Genomic DNA, 23,332 nt, shown 5'->3' with positions numbered 1-23,332 from the left:
TCAAGATCGTAGTAGATTATCAAGATAGAAAATCAAGATTTGTAATAAGAACCGAGCGGCGGTTCTTACATATATATATGTGTGTTGCTCACAACACTATCATGATAATTTGAAAATTTTGAATCAAATAATAATAGAAACTATAGTTCTGAACTTTATGGTAGGTTTAATAAATGTTTTTCGTACAGTTTGCTCTAAGCAAAATTAATTTCTACAAAAGAAAAGCCAATTATCAGCTAAAACTCGTTTAGCATGGTTACTTGTTTTAAGAAAAGTCTCCCATTACTGCAAATTAATCAGTAAATCGCTAATTTTAACCTTTATAAGTTTATATTAAGGTCCCTTTTTCTCTAGGGACAAACGAAAAACCTGTTGTGAGCTCTGAAACTGATTTAAAAACGAGCTGATGTGTGCATCACATGATTTCCTTTTACACCCATTTAATACTAATAGTGCCTTGTAATAAGCAAGGAAACACTTGAAATATTTTCACCTAAGTAAATATATATATATATATATATATATATGATTGAAAGAAATATGATGAATTATTAAGGAAGTTACAAAGCAAAGCATAGTAAAGCAGATAGTAGTAGTAATAATTTAAAATTTACGCTTCTACTTTGTAAGTTATTTTTTAAAAGTTTAATTGGGATTTAAACTGATCTTTTTTTGAGCAATCACGATTGTTTATTGCTTTCATTTGACTGTTTTGATGTCCTTTGATTTTATTTTTCCACCGTCACCCTCCGCACCATCACCGTGGACCGGCTCCTCACGATGCTGCTCCTATAGCGAAAGCCGTCTCCAGGTTGCATTTATGTCCTACACACACATACACCTACACATAAACACACGCATACATACAGACACCTGCACATACACACACAAAAACATACACCCAACTACCCACACATTCATGCCTGCACACAGACACAAACACATATGCCTACACACAAACACACATACCCTCCCACACACACACATTCATATACACAACTACCCACACACTTATGCCAACACACAGACACACATATACCCCCACACACAAACACACACTTGTTATTGCGAAAAACATAATTTGAATTCAAGAGGTCAAAATTCAAATTAATTTTTTTTTTTTTTTGAGTTTTGCCCTGATTCGAATTTGCGCCCTACTTATAATCAAAAAAATCCGCTATCCTTCCGCGCCACTGTGTCTTCATTTCTGGATGATGTTTGAAAAAGTCAAGTATGGCATTCAAATTGCTAATTTAATGAAAAAAACAGAAAATGAAAGTTTTATATGAATATTAAAATATTTTTTTCATGTAATTTTGACATGCACTTCACTAATTTAATGAAAAAACAGAAAAGGTTTAAATTTATATTAAAGTAATTTTTTGTCAAATTTGTTGCTAATGCATTGCCAACTTGGTGATATATTGCCAAATTTTTGCAGATTTATAACATCACTTGAGTTTTCATCAATATAAACACCAATTTTCCCCCAAAAAGGTGTAAAAGACCCCTTTTAGAACATCTGAACAACCAAAAGGGGACCTGTACAACTAGGCCCCATTAGGAGTCTATGTACCAAATTTCAATTATTTGAACCAAAAACCAAATTTCAATATTTCTACCAAATTTCGACATGCCCATTGCAACTTCTACGGCATACCGACGTCACGAAAAAATTCGTTGTAATTAACTTGGGAATCGTCAAAATGGATATTTCGGGCATCTATACGCATATTTATATATGCACGTGTGGTCGGGTCGAAAAAAACTGAACATTCATTCGGGGTTGAGCAAAATGGAAATTAAGACCGATTTTTGAGTGGAAGGAAGTAAAAAGAAAACAGAAACTCCTTCAAAAGCTGCAAAACTCAAGAAGGCTCCTTTAAGGAAATTTCCTCAATGGGGTAGTACCAGCAATTTTTCATTTTCTCGAATAATATACAGGGCTAGCATAAAAGAATGTCCTGGTTTTAGCAATTTATGTTTCATAAATTGTTACTCGTAGCACTATAAATGATACAGAAAAAAAAATAAAAATCAACTGTCCAAGTTTTTTTTTCACTCACAAATGTTCCACGTCTAACCTTTTATACAGATTAATTTTTCCAATATTGGCAATTTTAATGTGATTCAGTGGTTAACTCTCTAAATATCGTCAATAGTAGCCAAAATAAAACCAGAGCTAAAAAAAAAAAACCCTGCCAAGTTGGTGACAAAACTTGGCGATATATCGCCAAGTGTTTGCCAAATTATAACACCATTTGAGTTTGCATTGAAATTAACAATGATCCCCCCCCCAAAAAAAGGTGTAAAAGACCCCCTTTGGAATATCCGAATGCAACCAAAAAGGGAAGTGCACAACTAGACCACACTAGGAGTCCACATACCAAATTTCGACTTTCTAGGACATACCATTCTTGAGTAATACGACATACATATGTACATCACGAGAAAATTCATAATTAACTCGGGGGGATAGTCAAAATGGATATTTCGGGTTGTCTATACTTTCTTAGGCATTTATCCATTAGTGGTCCGGTTGAAAAAAAAAACTTAACATTCATTTATGGTGAGCAAAATGGGAATTAAGGCCAATTTTTGAGTGAAATTTTTTCGCAAATACAATACTTCCTTTCTTGTAAAAGGAAGTAAAAATCAAAAATATTAGGACGACTATAAAGTCTGAAATATGTACAGACCATCCAAGCCCTGCAAAAGCAAGTTCACATAAACTCTGCACAGCTATTGAAGCACATAAAAGTGCTGCTTTTACTTTTAGTCCATGGTTTTTGCGAAATAAGATTGAGAAGTTTAGCGTGATGCTAGGATAAAAAAATTTTAAGTTTTGCCACACATTCTACAATGCATATTCCAGCCTCAATATATAAGGTGGAAATTTTGAAAAAAAAAAAAAAAAAAAAGTATGTAAACATGAAAATACTGATGTCCAGTTATCTAATGTCATACTTTTCTCTCCTATTTTTATTGAAAACTACAGGACTTAAAGGTGTTTTCTGGCTAATTTTTACTTATTCCACATGAGGATTCACTTATATGAATGCATAGTAACAAACGTTTTGGTAAAGTTCAACTAGCAAAAAACAGCAAAGGGGTTATTCAGAAGATTTTGTAACTACTTAAAAGTAAATGCATGATATAAAACTGAGAAGAGAGTAGTTAGTCATAGACACTGAAGCCAAGCTCGCCAACACATAACATCAAATTAATATAACAAATGATCCTTACCATTTTTTAAGTGCTGAGAAAATTGCTTATGCCCATTGCAACTTCTATTTCCTCCAAATCACCAGAAAACTCCAAAACATTTAAGTCAATCTTACAAGCAAGCATCCTATAAATGGATTTTTTTAATTGAAAAATTTCTGGATTCCCTCCCCCCCCCTCCCCCATCAATATCAAATAACCTGCATTAAAGCTCTTGGATAACCAGTTTGAAGTGGGAGAGCTGAATTGTTAAAAATCGGTCAGATACTGATTAGTTATTGAATATGTGGTGCATCTTTAGAAAAAAAATCTACTTGCATAATTTTCAGTTGACAATACTACTTTTCCCATAACAAATATTTTAAGAAAAAGAAACAACGAAAAATAGTTAAAAGATATTTTAATTTCTTCATTATCACACATCTTGGGCTTTTTTTCAGCCAAGACAAATAACTACAACAGAAAATTCCAAATGAAATACAATGTAAAGCAAACAATTATTTAAGTCACGAAAAGATGGCTTGGAAGCAAAATGGCAAAATGCTAGTTATACTCTTTTCTTAGAAATACAATATATGGTACAGAGATTATACATATCACAAACTCCAAGGCTATGCTTTTCCCAATATTTAAAACATGTTGTACAATTTTTGAAATTTTACAATAAGTGTTTTTTTTTAAACACATAGTGAGGACAAAGTAAATATGATAGAGAATGGTGTGGACGATATAGAGTACTGTTGAATGTAGTCTCAACCATCCTCACTGCCATTCATTAGATGATGTGGAAAACTTTTTTTTTGCAAGAACAGAATATATTTCTGTTAAATAGTCTGTATTTACTTAAACACAGGTCTACTGTATCTTAAAAAATTAACTTGAGTTGCAGAAAAGAGAAGTTTATTAGAGTTTTCTTGATAATGATATTGGTTAAGTAGCAACCAGCTTCTGTATTTGAATTCAATGCATAGTAAAATATGACAAAATGTTAAAAGCTATAAATTTTTAAACTCCCTATTATGAACTTAAATAACATGAAGGAATTTGATACAATGACTCAAGTATTTTCATACAAACTAAAGATTTAAACTAGGGACAGAGAAATGGTTGATAAATATCAGGATTTTTTACCACAAGACATAAGAGAGGCAAAGAAAATAAATTACGAACAATGACATGTTTTAATTATTAATATATAAAATAATGAAACTTATTAAAATATAGTATTATAAAAGTGTTTTTATATCCTTTCTTCTAGATTCAGTGTCTTTATTGACACTTAATTGTGTAACAATACCTAAGAACTTCCTATTCCTTTGTCCTTCTAACACCAGTTAGACCAGTTATAAGTTAAAATGCTTATACATTTGTGTAGCAATTAAAAAGTGCAAGTTTTTCAAATTGATTTAACAAGTATGAGCAATGAATGAAATCATAAAAAAACCCAATAAAATTTGCAAACAATAACATTCAACAGGAAGCACATGATTTATAATTTAAATCAACTAAATGCGAGTAGGTAAAATTATATTATGCAATAGAGTGACACGTTTGATATATTGCACTTGAAAACTTAAAAGAATATTTTAATCCTCTAGGATTATAATTGCATGTAATTAAGATACATTTCTTGAAAACGTTTCAGGAGAACAATATTTTTACTGTTCACCATAAAAAAGGAAAAGAAAAAAGGTAATATAAATAAAGTTGCCATTTAACATTTTCAAGCCTATGAAATCTGCATGTTTTAATTTTCGGAAACATTTAACATAAATAATGCAACAGTACGTATAATTTCAGTGCATACGATTTCTTCTTAGGAAAGAGAAATTCCTACCACATTATGTGTTAATCAGAATTGCAACTTACATAAGTACAATGAAACCTCTCCAACTGACCACCTCTTCACACGTCCACAGTTTAAGGGATCAGAAATTTCTCCCATTCATTCACTTGGTAAATTCTCTCTATTAAGTGACCACTACAGATGCACCCCCCCCCCCCCATCCTGTCAAAACACGAGTTTTCTTCCTTAAAACTAATAAATAAATATATAAATAAACCATTTACGTAACTAACAGTAAGTCCAAAAATATTGGACAACTGTCCAACTGCGTTTTTTTTTTTTTGTTAAAATGTATTAAATTCTTTGCTTTTTAACTTAAAGCATGTGTCGAATGATATTAACAAGTTTAAAGCAACTTCCAATAACCAGTTCACCTTCTTTAAAGGCTGATTTTTACAGGAATTAGAGGTTGTCGCTTCCGAGAGGTTTTACTGTAATTGAAGTGGAACAATCTCAAATAATAGAATCAATATATTTCACTATTCAAAACTTGTAATTGCTCTTTTTCTTATGCTAAATTAGAAAAAGAAAGATTGACAAATTCTGTTATGGTTGTACTAAATGTAGGTAGTTAAAATATAACTCAATTGATCAAGATGCACTGGTGATGAAACTGATGCACAACAATGAAATAATATGGATGGATAATATATTAATTTCGTAATTGTGGGAGAATGTTCTGGAATGACAAGTTGATTAGTAAATAGAAATTAAACCATCTTAGCACATCATTTAACAAAATATTTTAGTACTGAACATTATTCGAATGCAGGTTATAGACTAGAAAATTAAGCAGTTAGTGAAACTCATAAAATGTACTTCTGAAAACATTATTTATGTAACATTTGGCTAAATTTTAATGACTGTATAAAAAATATTTGAGCTTTAAACATTCAGTTTATGTATAGAATTCTACATGATTGTTTTGAATCTTGGTAACAAATGAAATAATATCATTGTAAAAATCAAAATACAACAGAAACAAAGGAGAAATTCTACTTATTTTATAGGTATAGAATTATAAAATTTGGTGCGTATCAAATAGTTCTATACTGTGCATAGAAAAAATTACAAAATATTGATAAAATTATGAAATTATTCTAGGTAATGGCTGCAACAATCTATGAAGTGTTTCAAGAATATGTATTTTAAATTGCATTTAAATATTTCTTATATTTATCATAAAAATTCTATATTTATTTTGTAAAGACTCGATAAAAACCCAAATCAACTTATAGTTTCGATACTTTGGGCCATTCCACGGAAAAACACATTTTATTCTGCATGTGCAGCTCACATATTTTACTAAAAGTAATAATTTAAAAGGGTAATGAACAAAATTTTGTAGCTTGAGAAATTATTGTTATATTTTGTTCATTACCTTATCACCTTTTAAAACTATTATTTTTTGATGAAATAGATGAACTATGACGGCTCTTTCGTATAATGGCCCTTATAAGTTAGAGGTAAAGGGAAATATATTAGTTCATTAAATAACAATACAACTGTTTGAGAAAACATCCCTACGGTCACGCTACTTTCCTACGGCACTGCGGTTTAAACATATTAGGCATGTTAAAAATATAAACTTGGCCGGTGCAAAGGCTTTCAATGCACTTAATGTTCTAATGACACACTTTCTACAATTAATAGGAATGAATAACTGAATGCAATTTCTTTGTTCACCTTGTATCGAGCATTAGTCCAATAGTCCGGAATTCTCTTCATAAAATATAATCTCTCTTGCTTCTTGACAAGCAGTTGCTATTCTGTAAGTGTTATAGAGTAAGCAGTTGCACAGAAGCTCTCACAAAAGTAGTACACAATGACAACTAGAGTTTTTTTGTTTTCAGCTTTTTTCACTTGGTGATAAAGGAGACTTCATTCCTTTCGAGAAAACCTCTGAATTTAAGTTCTTTTCTTCTTCCACTTCCCTAAAAGAACAATGCATTGTTTTATGCATGATACACATACAGACATATTTATAAGCAAATTACACACATAAATTGGCATAACTTTGCCTTAAAGTAACCAAAAGGTTTCAATAACAGGGGTAGAAGTGACCGACTTGTCCCATATAGGACATTTCCACAAAAAATATAGGACAAATATAGGACACATTATATGAATAATTTTGCTATGAAAATAAAATAATACAGATCATATATTATTTAGTTATTCTTATCAATGATTTTGTTAAAAAAAAAACCCTTAAACAAAATTATAACTTACATCTGAAATGAATTTCTTGTAGTTGAAAGAATAATTTTTGAAAAAAGTGTACTTTACAGTAAAAAACTAAACAAAATTTGAACAAAGATAGTTTTTATTTTTTCTTTCTCACTCATGACCCAAGTACAGACCCCGAAGAGTTCCTATTTTTCCTACTTTTTCCTATTTTTTAGAGCTCTCTCCTTATTTTCCTACTTTTTCCTTTTTTTTCCTACTTTTTCTTTCTTCAGTATAGCACTTCTTATTGTGCATTGATTCTTATTTTTACAATGCCGCACCGATAATTTTTTGCATGTTTCAATTTTGAAAAGCAAAAGAAACAAGCGGATCCTGAACTTTTCATTGATTGACTACAGTAATTTCTGGAAGGAACGCCGCGGCGTCTGCGTGTTTAAAAGTTAAATTTTCGCAAGTGACTTTTTTACCGTTGCTGCGTTTATGATCGACTTTTCTTTTTATCGCCCCGACTTCAGTCCTACTGTTTTAACGAAACAATAAATAAATGGATACCAGCACATTCTGATGCAATTATATATTACTTACCCGTCATTTAGAAGCTTTAATTAAAGTAAACGGCCGACTGTTCGAAAAGTGCGGGAAAAGCAGAATTTCCCATTCACCAATTTTTCGTATAGATGATAACAAGGGAAATGGAGCTCTATTTAAACAGAAAGGCAATGTAAAACCTTAAAAGGAACGTAAGGAAGCAAAAAATGAAAAACCTGTACACTGTACATATTTTCTTGATGTTATTACAAAATAAAAGTGACATGTAACAAAAATTCGCAAAAACGGAACACTTCAAAAATAATTGCAGAAACTAACCTTTTTCATACATGAATATGATTATTGTTCATTCTAAACAGGAAACATGAAAAAATAGTTTATAAAATTTCAGTTTCTTTCCTTGCAAAGAGTGTATTTGCAAAAAAAAAAAAAAAAACCTCGGCAAAACCTAAATGGGCAAAACGTTCCCGATTTTTGGAGAAAAATCGGAAATCAATTTGAGTGCGAGATTCCGTTTTTATTTCTTCACATTTTTAAAATTTGGGTGGGGAGGGGAGGGGTTACACCAAAAGCAAATATGTACTGTATTTTTTTTTCTTTTTAATGGGTATTTTCTAATCTGATATATCATCAATATCGAGGAGTTGCTCCCCCCCCCCCCCACTCTCAATTTCGTGAACAATTTCCAGATGAATATTATTGTTGTATGGTGAGGATTGAGTAAAAATGTTGTGTTTACCATGCATTGATTTTTTCCTTTTTGTTCCGTGACAAAAATTTTGGAAGAAGGAGGTAAAAAATCATCAAACCAATAAAACAATATTCGTTTTTATTTCTTGATTAAAATTAAAACTGGCCCGTCATTTTGACTTTTCCCTCGGGATGGCTAGCGAAGTATGTATACTGAATGCAAATTTTGTCTGAAAATAATAAAAACCACGCAAACTTTTATAGTTACGCATTAATTTTCTAAAGCCAGGGAGGGGAGAAATTGACCTCACCGACCTCCCTAAATGACGTTCCTGAAAGAAAAATTTTGTTGAATGCTAAAAATATGTAACATAATACAAACCTTTTAGTTTACCTATTTCGTTATTTATTTAGTTTAATTATTTTATTATGAATTTTATGTCCCATATTTAAGAACAAATTTATTTTAGTTCTGCATTTTCAGTCTTTTTCCTTTTGTTTTTCAAATTCAAACATATGCCCCTGTTTATGCAAGAATGCATGTCAGCTGCTGATTATTTTAAACTAAAATTAAATTAATATTTACTTTTCTTTTTGTATCGCAGTTAATGACAACAGGAGCGGAAAGTGTTAGTATTTTCAATCGTAAGTAAATCAAAGTTTGATGAAGAGATGCAGGTGGCATATTTAAAATAAAATGAAGTGGAATAGGGACCTAAGGTATCGCAGAAAATTACCACATCCGTTCAAAATGTTAAAAGTCCTTTTTCTAAGGCCGCAAACGCTTGTATTGCAAGAAAACATTTTTGTTTTCTTAGCGGGAAATTGAAATTTAAGTCTATTAAGCGGGAAATTGAAAACTTTATTATGGAAAATCCAAGCAAATAATCGTGTTTGGCAAAGGAAAATTGGGGAAAAAAAATTACCACAATATGTTTATCAATTATTGAAATTCACAACGAAGATAGGAGGGACGTAGCCAAACTGAAAGGAAGAGTGGGGAACTCCAAACCATTCTTCTTACGTCCCCAAAGCTATCCTGGAAGTGTGTTTTTAAAACTTAGGTTTTGAAAAAGTCCCGGGAAAACGTTCTCAAACCCCATCCCTTACCCTAACGTCATTAAAGATGGCCTACATCACCTAAGTATTTAAGACTGAAATTTCGAAAGCCGTGAGAGTGCTCTTAACGTAACCTCCGAGAAACGCCCTCTCAATTAATCATTCATCATCATTCAAGGTCGAATAAATTTCATCTTTTGGACTTTAAAAACTTCCTGAGATGTCCCGAAACTGTCGTTCTCTAAATATTACCGAAGATCCTCAAAAATTTCATTGTTAAGGTTTCAATTCAGAAAAATTTTCGGGAGAGATCTCCAAAACCTTCTACTCCTCTAACAGTATTTAAAATCGTCTACGATTGTGTTAATATTGAATTTCAATTTTTCAAAATTTGCCAGGGAAGGACTCCGAATCTCTCCACCCATTAACATTAACAAAAATCTTCCAAAACTGCGGTTTCAACAGATCGAAATTTTTTCGAGAGAATGCCCCCCCCCCCTTCTCTCTCGCTCGTCAACATCATCAAAAAATGTCTTAAATCTCACTTTTAGTGCTTCAATTGCGAAACATTTCTGGTCTCGAGCCCCTTCAAAACTCCCCCTTCCCCCTTTCACTGAAGGTTGACTAAAATTACGTTTTCGGGGCTTTAATATCAAGAAACTGATGGTGCACTAAATTTTAACAAAAAAAAAAAAAGTCTACAATCGCGTTTTTAAGGCTTCAAAATTTCAAAAAAAAATTGTGTGGGGGACGCATCTCTCTTCCCCTTAATATCACCATAGATAATCTAAAACTGCATTTTTCAAACTACAATTTTCAGGTTTTTCCCGGAGGAGAGCCCCCAGACCCCCCTTTACGTGTCACAATCACAAATAATTCACAATTGGGAATGCGTGCTTAAAGTTTGCATTTTGAAAAATTATAGAACAATGACCCCAAGTCTCTTCCTCCCTCAACATCACCATAGGTCGTGTAAAAACTGTTTTTCAAAAACAATCTTAAAAACTCCCGGGGGTGAGCCCCGGACCATCTCTTTTGAACGTAATTAAATATAACGTACGATTGTGTTGAGAACTTAAATTTGGAAAAATTATCGGGAGAGGCTATCATGAACCTCCTCTCCCCTTCCTCCCAAACTTAAAATATAGTCTAAAACTGCGTTTTATGCCTTCAATTTCGAAATAATGCGAGAAGGTAGCCCTCCGACATTCCCTAATTCTGACTGAAAATTATCCTTATGATTAAATTTATATTACTAGTACTAAGGTCTAGTAATATGACTATCCCTGCTAAACCAGAAGCCAAATCTTCTCTCTCTCTCTCTCTGCATATTGGAACATTCGTTTGAAGCAATTAACGGGCCACAATGACCGTGTCTCTTTTTCAATGAAGGGAACATCACAGACGGCATGGAGTTGGTGTCCGTTTCAAAGCCGGATCAGACGATTTGATTTCTTTTCAATTTTTTATAAATTTTCTGGATGTAGCACAATTCTGCATGATGAATGCGTGTGAAAAAATGATGAGAGGGAGAGAGGTCAAAAATGTTTTATTGTTTGTAATAATTCTGACCAGTATGCTCTAGTTTTCCATTGATTCATTTGCACCTCGACAATCGTTAAGAACTAGTTTTGAAGTTTGTGAATAACATATTTTTTATTCTTCCAATTTACAATTAATATATTTTCTTCATTAACGAGCTTAAGCTTGTGAAGAATTTTTCATTTCACTTTACTCCCATCTTCTCTACCATTTTTAAACTGGTTGTTTCAATTTATCATTAGATGATTTTTATTAAAACTTTCAGTGATGTTGGTTTCCGCTGTTGGAGGTAGAACAATCTGTTCTTCAGGTGTTTAAATTATGTTTCGTAAATCATATTTACTTTCTTCTATATCTGACATGTATAGAAGGATATTTGATTCATTAAATTTCTCGAGTTCTGATTTTCGATGTTTGCTGAATAGCTGAATTCATTTTTGAGGATTTCCGAAACATATCTGTCATGGCGTCCATCTTTTTTGGATGATGCAACTTCAATTTTGGAAAACTTCCAGGAGAGCGCCCCCCACTGTAGCGCCAGAATAACGCACTCTTTATCATCAAGAGTCATCTAAAACTGCGTTTGTCGGACTGCAATTTGGAAAAATTTATAGGAGAGAGCTCCTGAATTCCCCCTCTTTCCTTAACACGATCAAAGACAAGCCTAGAATTGCATTTTTGGAGTATCAAATTCAAATAATTGCCGGGGGAATGGCACCGTAATTCACCTTCTACTAACATTATCCAGATCTATCAAATCTGCATTTTTGAAGCTACAAGCTCAAAAATTTATAAGTGAGCTCGCCTCTCCCTTCCCCCCTACTCTCGTCAACATGATCAAAGAATCGTGTTAAATTTGGTTTTCAGGGCTTCAATTTCGAGAAAATTCCGGGAGAACTTCCGAAAACTCGTTTTCTTAACGTCACAAAGGTCAGCTACAATTGCGATTTTAGAGCTTCAATTTCAGAAAACTGCTTTTCCCCCAACCATAGATAGTGTTTTTAAGACTTTAATTTTGAAAATTTTCGTGGGGCAAGCCCTAGGATCTCTTCTTTCCCTAACATTACCACAGATAGTCTAAAACTGCGTTTTTAGAATCACAATTTTGAAAACAAAGGAAAGCCCTCTTTCACACAACGTTAAACTATCTATAATTGCGCTTTTAAAGTTTCAATATTGAAAAATTGCCGGGAAGGGCACACCAAACCTTTTATTCCCCAAACATTACCAGAGATCGTCTAAAACTGTGGTTTAAAAACTACAATTTCGAAAATTTTCCGGAGGAGAAACCTCCGGATCCCCTATCTTAGTGACAATAAAATAAGATTCATATTGTATAGGTTCATATTGTATACATCTAGTAATGACTCCATCCCAAGCCAGAAAGTTGAATCCACTCTTCATGTAATTGTTCATACGTTTGAAAAAAAAATAAGGTGTTGCAAATTTCAGGGGTACCCAAAACTTGTTTACTCAAGGTGCACCTTATAAAATTTCGGAAAGCAAGGCAGGTCAAAAATCCAACTATATTTCAGTTCAATTCCCCCCCCCCCATGAATTTGACTGAAAATTAAACACTCTAAAAACTTATATTTAACCCGATTCGAAAGCGAGAAAATTTTTGGGGGGGGGGGGGGATTTTGCGTCATTGAGCTTGGGGGGGATGGGCACCCCTGGTTCAGTCCTATCTCTTCCTATTTTTTCCTACTTTTTTAAGTGATTTTTTCCCTACTTTTCCTACTTTTAAAATTTTTTACTCCTTATTTCCTACTTTTCCCCCCCGAAAAACCACTTCGGGGTCTGCAAGTACTAATTCCACTGTTCCTTGGTTTTGTATCTAAACTGAACCCTTTACCACTTGTATAAAGAACAAACAGAGCCTGGGAAGGATCCTTCTGACGTTTTTCAGAATTTTCTTTATGCTTGAATGTTTTAGTATGCAGCCTCAATTGCGAAAATCCACTATTGCTTATGAGCACTGAACAGTTGCAAAAATGGCAAAAAGCGGTAAAATCATCTTTTTCTTTAATGCACCTTGCACCAAAATTTGTACAATTAATGTCCTCCTGGTTCAACCTATCCACACGAAATTTTGTTAAGCGATGCAATTTCGCAATTATAATTCCACTTATTACAACAAACTACGTTTTAACATCATAAGGAACTAACATTCCACGATCCCAAAATTCCACAAAAAGAAAAGATTGCAAAAAGAATATTAAAACATTCCGTTTAGAAAATACACTGAACACAAAATATACCAACGAAAACCATGATGGAAAACAAAACAAACGGCTGGTTGCCCCCCCCCCCAAACGCAAAATTCTAAAACCAACTACAGATTTAGTTCTCGAAACTCCACCCACTATAGAGTGACGTCACATTGCTGTAGCCAAAGAGAGAAGATGCCTGTCGTAGGATTTACTCAGTTGAGTTTTTGGGGATATTTCGATAAATGGGAATCTGGCGCAGTTGTCTTATTTTTGGCGTAAATAATTTTATTTTGAAAATCCTGCTGATTTATAGTAACCCTATGTGAATAGATGTTTCCTTTCTCTTTGTTTAGATTTGCAATGAAAAATACCTCTTGTACAGGTGGTGGAGCCAAAAACTGACGCCAATTAAGAATGATCGCCAGATTCCCAACTATCGAAATCTTCCCGAGTTTTAGAATTTGAAATTAGTTTGGGCACGTACTTTCAGCAAAAATCCGATGTCAGAAAGTTTATTTACTGTTCCTTTTAAAAGATATATTGGGTAAAAAATGGGAATATAGGAAATATAGGACATTTTTCAAAAATATAGGAAATATAGGACGATTTTGATGGGTTTTTTTGAAAATATAGGAAATATAGGACTACTTCGACCCCTGCAATAACCAGAATTTCTTTTATAAGTCTTCACTAAAAAGGTTTTGTAATTTGCTATGTTGGCCGATATATGTTGCTATGTTGCTATAATGACCGAGCTAGAGTAAAGTTGTCAGTCAGTTGTATTTTCATGTCATTCCTCCGCAAGTTATAAATGAGTAGCTTTTCAGCAGTAAGACATTTATGCTGCTTTTATTTGAATTTTTTTTAAATTTTTATTTTTTTTAAATTCATGTCTGTAATTTAAATTTCTATTCTGTCTGGACAGCTTAATGTCAGTTCCAACACATAATACTCGATTATGTGGGGAAATGTTCTTTGCCTTACCAAAAATTTAAAAAGTTAGTAAATCCAGTTATTTATAAAACAAGTAATGAATGTTAGTGGTAAAAAGTTTTTGAAATAAGCTCAATAATGAGCAAAATAACACACTAATTAAATGTATGTTATTATAAATACAGAGAAAATTGTTTCTTAATTGAACTAACTTTGAACTTAAAATTAAAAATCTTCATTTTAGCACTCCGCTCTCTTCCCTGCATTACTTTTTGAACAATAATTGATTATTGTTTGCTTCAAATGTTTTCAAAGCACTTATGTATCTATCTCCTTTTCCAAACTATAAAGAACATTATAATCCCCACTTAGATGTTTAATTATTCCCTGACCAAAGGCTATTTTGTCAGTTGTGTTAACTTGAGAAGTATTACTTTTACTTTCCACTTCATGCCTCCACTTAAGTCTTTCAGTTTTGTCCTTAAAAGTCTTTCAGTTTTTGTTCTTTTAGAATTTACTCAATTTTTCTTAGCAAAAAGATTTACAAAAGCATAGTCTTATTGGATTATCCGGATAAAATTATTCGATTAAACAGGGATCATTAACACTGAGCCTTGACTAATCTTTCGCTATGCTAATATTCAGTTCCAGAAAACTTTATTCCTATAAGCAGGATATTTATTCATCTGTTACCCAATTAAGCAGGACTAACAGCATGAAAACATTAATAATAATAAAATAATGCTAAAAAAGAAAAATGAGATACTACTGTTTAAATTTACATATTAGTTATGCCATGAAAATATTTTTGATTTTAAATATTTAATAATTAAATATTGTTTCAATTATGTTACTAGTAGCTGTTATCATATTTATAATTAAACTGTCGATAAAGATTCAGTAAGACCACCGAATCTAATAGAATGCAGTTACTGTCATGTCCCTCCATATTTGAAACCAACTTCATCATTGTCATTTTGAGCTGATTCATTTATTTGCACTTCTGTTGTAGCTAAAATTAAGTAGAAAACCCCCATCTCTTTCGAGTGAACAAACATTCTAGCAGAAGACCCATACCCATACAGATAAAGTACTATTGTGCTATAATCCTGATTCTCATCCCTTCAAGCTTTCTTAATCTTTTATATGTAGGTAGTATCAGTAATTTGATTTCAAAATTGTGTGTAATAGCTCAAACTTTTTCTCCAGACATTGGACACTGTCAGAAATCAGGCATTCACAGCTTTCATATGATTATGAATACATTACGCCCTACACTAGGTTCAAAAAATTCAAAAGATCAAACAATTTTTAGCTGCTTGGGAAGAAACAAGAAGACTAGTCATATTTCTGTTACTTCTTTTATAACTTTACCTACCTTTGTATTCCAAATTCTGTAGAAGTTCAGAAAAGTAAACCCATTCTCCAGTCTGAGTGAGGGCATGAGAAGAGGCTTAAAACATTCTCTTTTGAGAAAAGCATTTCTCACTTCCAAGTCTACCCCTTTTTCTCGAGATCTCCCCCCCCCCCTTTTCACAACACTAGATTAATAATCTTATTAATCGTATCACTGATGAGACTTTGATTTTAAGCCCCTTTTGTATCAGAACAAAGGCTTAACAACAAGCAACTTGCAAACAAGCTTGCCTTAAGGTTGTGCTATTGATATGAGTTTGAGGGATCTAAGAGAAACTTTAACCTTTGAACTACAATTTATTCTATTAGCACTCCGCTCTCGAGTATTATTGTCTATATGCAATTAATTAACATTATCTCTACAGCAGTTTATACAGCACATAATACAATATGAAACCTCTTATTTCAGTTTTACAACTGAGTATTGAGTTACTCTTGTTAAGTTATGTTAAGTCAGGAAAAGGTTTTTCAACAGTCTTTATGTTATAACATACCAAACATATCCCCTAACACCCGCACCATAACAGGGTTCTACAATTTAACAAAGGTTGCAAGCAAAATATCGAGCAAATCGTTATAACAGCCAAAGACTGGCACTCATCTCTAATTTGTCACTTTTGAAAGAACTTTAACAGAACTACAGGCAAAAAAGGGCTGAGTGTATCTTTACACTAGTTGCTAAAATTATTTCAGTTCACTATCAAGAGGTCTGCAAAAATGGTATGGCTTCATCTTGAAATGTGAAGATAAAAGCTAGGATATAAAGCTATAAATGAAGAACAAAGAATTTTTTTATTCATTTTCCCTTACCTGAGCCTAAGTTGTTCTAGCATAGCAACAAGTTCATCTCGTTTCTCGACAATTTCTAACATTTCGGCCAATATTCTACCTTCCTCCATAATTTGAGTTGGATCTTTTTGAGAACCTAAAATAAATAAATCCTTATGAAAACTGATTTATTTAAACTGGGATAAATATATTTATTATTAGCAAAAGAACCAACAAAAGTTTTAACACAAATGTTAAAACTTTTGTTGCTTGCATATCATAAAAAGTATATTATCATTTAAATCATTTGTACTGTTGCATAATGATCTAGTACAGAAAATATTAATTTGAGAAAATCAAATAAGAGATTATGGACCATTTCAAAAAGTTCCTATAAAATTAAGTAGGGAATGAAGGGCAGAGTAAAATCTATATAAATAAATCAGAATATATATGTGTGTATGTTCCCTATAGAAATCCACAGTTTACGTCGGATTTGGACCAAATTTGGCAGGGAGGTACTTGAGCATCCGAGAAGGAACGTAGAGGTGTTTTCAAATGCCAAAAAAGAACCAGACCATTCTAATTTTCATTTTAGGGCCCAAAAATAGCATTAAATGGCTCTTTTTACCCGAAATAATTATCCAATCAGTTCAAATTTAGAGCCATTCGAAAAACTGCAAAAATTACCCCTGAAATCGATTTAATTACTTTGAATAAAAAAAAAGAAAGAAAAGAAAGAAAGAAAAAAAAGAAAACAAGGCTGTAAACTCACTGGGAAAAATAAAAAGCATTTTTAAGCCTAATGGAACAGAATTTCATACCTCAAATATTATCATTTGCGCAATCTCATTTTAAATTAGCTTCTTTTTCTCGACTGTGACTAAATAAAGTTTTGTTTCTGTTTTGAGGTGAAAGTTTCTCCTTCTGAATATTATTTGGGGATTTATCTTCTTTCTTTTTTTTGTACATAATATGCTATTTAGTAGAGAATATTTTATTAAATGTTTAAGGTATAAGTAATATATATTCTGGCTAAGAACTATTTTTTTCATATAAATCGGGGAGAACTTATTCTATGAAAAAGGCAAAAATTTCAAAATAATGAATATTAACAAAAATTTTATGGAAACACTTACTATGAGCCATTCTTTCTCGCATATCTTGCTGTAGTTTGCTATGTCGATCTTCTAATTCCAGATCTTTTAACCTGTACAATGAAAGAAACGGAGGTTCAGGTCAAAGATTTCACCATACAAAAAAAATATCTTTGTAAAAATTTAAGGTGGGCTGACTCCTCTTCTGTACTTTAATGTCTAAGATTTGACAAATCCAGTTGATTCTCTATTTTAAGACTTTCAAAGGACCACAAATAATTGTCCTTGAGTAAAATGCAACCTTAAATAGAATGCTTCTAAAACTACAGTGGAGCATCCGGGACAGTGAAAAATCTTCTTTAAATAGAGAAAATCGTTAAACAGATAACCAACTGTATGCCACTTCTCAATGAATAATTTTTCTCTTATGCAAAAGATAAAATATAAAATTGACAATTACAGTGAAGCATCGTTATATACGTTTCTCTTTTATACCTTTTTTTCCAATTTGTCCCTGCGGAGTCCAATACATATTAATGTATACTTATAATTTTTTTCATTAATACATTTTTTCATACAGTCCCTTCAAAATGGTACAAGTGGTACTTGACTGTATTTCTTCAGGCAGGGTAACTTTAACACAATTCTATTTTAAACTGCTTCAAGCATATTTTAATAATGTTAATTGCATCTTTCTGCATAAAAACTGAAGAAAAAAAAGTAAACATCCTTAAAATATTATATAGCTGTTCAAAATTAAGAAATAATAAATATAAAAATAATTTCAAAGGAATTAATTGAGAAAGTCGTTAAAAAGAGAACCAACTGTATTCCCTATCATAAAAGATAATAAAAAATATTTGAATATCTTTTAATTGTGACAAAATTGAAATAAAAAACAGAAAGAGTGAAACAAACCGAATCATTAGTTCCTGCTCTTCTCTCACTATTTTGTTTTTTGAATGGATGAGAGTGTACCATTCCTGCATCAGCTCAGCTTCTCCTTTGCTGCCATCTCCTACGGATAATACATAAAGCAGTAAATAAATGGTTTTCAAATCTATTATCAAAGAGGAAAGTAACACAAAATGCATTACTGCTTATTTTCATAGGAAAGCATAAAAAGCATTGCACCTTATTTAATAAATTGTTTAGGTAGCCACAAGGAAAAATCTAGCCGATTCAGAAAACTTTTATATGTTAAACAGGGTTCATACTCTATTTGGATGAAAAAATTCCATGACTTTTTCATGACTTCAATGAAAATTTTCATGACCTTGTTACACGAAAAGAATAGCACTATTTAATCTCAAATTTACTAGTTTTTGGAAATAAGCCTTAACAAAACTTCGACATAAATGCCACAGCCTCATTGAAGCACTTACTCGTAATGGAAAAAATAGAAGTGTACACTTAAAAAACTAAACTATTCTTATTTGTCTTCATCATATGAAACCTAAGAAGTGTTGAAATTAACAGTTTATTCAAAATCAATGATGTCCAAGCAGAAAAATCACATTGCAAAAAAAGAAAGCACAGAGTGGCAACAGGAACTGTGAAAAAAAGTTCCCTGACTTTTCCCTGATTTCCCTGATTAAGTTCACCAAATTTCCCTGATTTACGTTACCAATGATAATGGTTTTCTTTCTTTGCTCTACTTGAAATCCATTGTATGTTTGTATAAAATGCAGTACTTTAAACGTTTTAAGTTGTGTAAAGTTGTTGAACTAAAGGTATATTTTTAAAAAAATGCTACTTTTTTGATAAAATGGTTAAAAAAAACATATCAAGTCATTTTTTTTTGGGGAAAAAACCCCCTACAAAATAGAATATTAAATTCTTCTACAATGGAAAGATTATAGAGAATTAAAAAAAAAAAAACTTTACTTCCAGAAACCACTTAGCATAAGAATTTTAAGAAACTATTAAAATCACTCTTAAAAACATATGTGTATTTATGATAGAACTAAAAAGTAATTGAAATTATTTTGAACTAAATTTTCAAACAGTATAATAATTGTTGCAAGAATAACAAGCAATAGTGAAATAATAGAAGTAATGTAGTTATTCTTATATAACTAATTGACATATTTATGCAAAACAGATGAAACCATTTGACATCCATTCATATGGAGCTTTTCACTAATCAAGAACATAGATTTTAATGAATGAATACAGCATTTTAACAATAAAAAAATAAAGATATTTACTTAAGTTACTTAGTTAACTCTATTTCAAATGATTTCAGTATGTAATGAAAAAAAAAATCTTACATCGCTTTTGTAACAAACAACTTTGAAATGCAAGGGGGAAAAAAGAAATAAAAAAGCAATTAGTTAATTTCAAAATATATAAAAGAAGAATACAACTTGGTTATAAAATAAAAGAATCACTTAAGTTCAAAGAAAAGAAAACCTTTATAATCTGCGGTGATAACAAATAATATAACGGCAAAAAACAAAGTTTTTTTAATTGAAAGTTCAATTTTATCAATCAAATTAAAAACAGGAAGAAGTAATAATTTTTAAGCTTTTATAGTATTAATTCAAAAACCAAAGATTTCTTCTTGAAATTCTGATTACAGTATGCTAATTACTTCGAGACAATGGAATAAAGGCAAAGGAGCTAAGGCATTAATGAAGGCTTCCTCTTTGCCTGTATGGTTGTTTATTTTACGTAGCATTGAAAGCGTAAAAGGAAATTTTAAGCTAGGTAAAATAAACAACCTAACAGACACAGAAACAATCTTAGGAAGTTCATCCTGTGGGGAATAAGTAAGATTCAATACTTTGACGTTGAGGGAAAAAAATGCACAAATATGCGGCAGTGTATAATCACACCTCATTAATTTTACTTTTTTTTGAGCAGATAATTGGCGGAAAATGCGTAGGGAATTAAAATACTTAATTTTGTAAAGCAAAAAAAAATTTTTTTCCTTCATAAAATCAATTTTCCCTGATTTTTTGTTATTTTTTCAAAATTCCCTGATATTTCCCTGACTTTTTCCTGATTAATAAAGTTCCCTGACTTTTCCCTGATCTCCCTGATCTGTCGCCACCCTGAAGCAGTTACGACAGAAGTGGATGCAATGAGATTTCAAAATTCAGATATGATTTTGGGATCATTCAATTTTCCACTTTTAAAAGCTTTTATGCGCTATAGTGTTAAATCATTCAAAATTTCTAATGCTCTTTTAGTTACTGTTACTTCCTCTTTGTCCAAGACATTTTTCCATGACATGAAATAAATTTCCATGACTTTCAATGAAAATTTCAATTTTCCATGACTTTTCCAGGTCTGAAATTCGCTTATTTTTTTCCATGACTTTCCACGATTTCCATAACCCGTACGAACCCTGGTTAAATCATGGCCCTACTGAATACTTCCCAAACAAACAAATTAACAACAACACTTTCACCAATGGGAGGGGGGGCGGGGGGCAAATGATTCATGTTGTTGATTTTTTTTCTTTTTAAAATAAATTTCAAATGATTAGTACACACACTGGCTGATATTCTATAGAAAAGGGGGAGGGGGAAATCTCCTGTTTGGTAGATAACTAAGTTTGGATTAGAGAAGTGTAGCAGCAAAACATTTTCCTAGAGATTATGTATTTTTCAAAAGATAATGATAATATTTAACCAGTAGAGGATTGGCGATAAGAAATTAGAAATTAAAGGAAAAAAAATTTCTTCATTTGAGCTCTTCGGTTTTCAAATGCTCTTCACACAATAATCATAAGCCACAATTAAAATTGACACATTTTATATTTCTTGCAATTTTCAGTGACGGAATCAATACAATTCCTGTGTGAATGCCAAAGGAAATAGACCTGAAAATTGAAATTCAAGTAGAACATTCACTTACTGTGTCTCTCTCCCCTGTGTATTTTTTCAATCTCAACCCCTTGTTGTTCTAATTCCTTTTGTTGGATCTCAAGTTCTTCCAGTCTACGCTGTATCTCTTGAGCATTGCGTAGACGCTTCAGCACTTGCTGCTTCTGAACTTTCTGAACAATTCTTTGAGCCTTTTTCTCTTTTTCATTAGAATTCTAAAACACAATATTCTACATTGTAACAGTACTAGTAACAAAAGAAAGATATAGCAAACTTAAAAGTAACAGCCAAAAAAACTGATTGAGAAACTAAAAATTCAATTTGCAAGAGTTTAAAAGTTTTGTTTGAATTACTATTATTATCAACAGATAATATATAAACAGGGTTGCCAGCTGCTCCTCATTTTGCGGAATTGATCCGCAAAAATGGCGAAACTCCGCAAAGAAGTTATTTTGCTCCGCATTTCCCAGCGGAACATTTTCAAGCTTATATTTAGCTATTATGTCAAAAATATGGGAAATTAAAGATGCTTATACTCAAAGATTGAAATAGTGTTTTAGATAAAGCGGTTTTAGTTTAGTTATTTTTATTGATTTTTATACAATATATTGAACTGCTTTGCAAATTTTCAAATTGCTCCTCAAAATCACCACACATGCTCCTCAAAGGCTTGCTCCCTTGAAGTATAAGTGAAGCACTAAGGGTTTCGCAGCTCAAAAAGTTTGGGAGCCGCTGAGGTACAACAATTTCATATGGGCAGTGTTAGAAATTAATTTAAACTTATGCGTCATGCTGACACTTGGTACAAGTTTCTACGCATCAAAATTAACAACATAGGAACCATTTTTAATGTGAATCAAATATATATGTATCCTAATAAAATTATTTTTATTGTGTAGCAACACTACATATTTGAGAAAGCAAAAAGGTCTGTAAAATATACACAGGCAAATCAGTTCTTAGAGGCACAACCGATTGCATTTTGAAGTCCTTTTACAAAGCCACGAAAAAAAAAGTTTTAATGTGATCCAAAGTATTGGGAGTTAAATTCAAAGAGTTGGAAGTTGCTGATAGCATAAATATTTCAATGCACAATTGCAATAAGTGTTCAAAATTGTGTATAGTACGAAGCAATACATTTCTTTTTTCCTCAGTACTTAGCTATAATGAAAGTGCGCACTGACACAGTTCTTACAGTTGGTAATTTAAAAATAAACTAATAGTACATACTTTTTCATTTTTATCAAGGCATGGAATGTGACCAGCTTTACTACCTTGAGTATCATCTTCATCACTAAAACTGTCTTCTGCAAAAAAAAGTTTGAGAAATGACTATTGCAAATCCGGCAATAAAATAGCAATGCATAAACACCCTCAAATAAGTAAACAACAATATGAACAATCAAATAAACAAAACAATTCATGTTTTCCCTTTATCTTTTTCACGGTTTATAATTCTCAAGTTTTGAATGACAATGAATTCAACATCGCATGGTACATATGTTAAAGCATCTAGCACTAAGTTAGTACAAGAAGTTTAATGAAAAAAATGGGGGGGGGGGGGGGCAGGTATTTAACTATACGAACAAAAACTTAGGGTGAGTTGAAAATGTCCTCATATGAAATCCATGTTGTAACTAAAAATGTAACTGATATGTTAGGAGATGAGTTCACTGCATCAGTAAAACTAATTAAAGTAAGCAAGTATTGAGCAGCTCCTTACAGCATCCAGAGACCGCTGTATCACCCCTGTTGGGGATGATCAGTTTGGAATAGCCATGGAAGACCTGAAGGTAGTGACCCTCTTTTAGAAGCTGAGATTACTTTCACTAGGGCCGACGAGAGGTCATGTCAAGCCCAGTCGGAAACTAGGGACCTGGCTCAGAATCAGAGTAGTATAGTTTTTTTCAGTTTTATGGGAGAGAGGGGCCTTGGTGGCCAAAGAGATAAGGGGCCAGTATTGGCTTT

At 32.2% G+C, this 23,332-nt stretch overlaps 1 protein-coding gene across 1 annotated transcript in view; it reads right to left on the bottom strand.

Annotated features, from left to right (window-relative positions):
- Window positions 1-5,365: 5,365 nt before the first annotated feature.
- LOC129229339 (protein-methionine sulfoxide oxidase mical3a-like) overlaps window positions 5,366-23,332 on the bottom strand; it is a 123,362-nt gene continuing 105,395 nt past the window's right edge. Inside the window, 6 exon segments of the mRNA XM_054863631.1 lie at window positions 5,366-7,005; window positions 16,474-16,588; window positions 17,571-17,641; window positions 18,447-18,546; window positions 21,396-21,579; window positions 22,595-22,671. Of these exon segments, the coding sequence (XP_054719606.1) occupies window positions 6,921-7,005; window positions 16,474-16,588; window positions 17,571-17,641; window positions 18,447-18,546; window positions 21,396-21,579; window positions 22,595-22,671 (632 nt within the window). The 3' untranslated portion in view covers window positions 5,366-6,920.

This window comes from Uloborus diversus, chromosome 9 (genome assembly GCF_026930045.1).
Source record: "Uloborus diversus isolate 005 chromosome 9, Udiv.v.3.1, whole genome shotgun sequence".
NCBI lineage: Eukaryota > Metazoa > Arthropoda > Arachnida > Araneae > Uloboridae > Uloborus > Uloborus diversus.
Note: the sequence above shows the minus strand (reverse complement) of the source record. Positions and strands in the feature narration are given on the sequence as shown.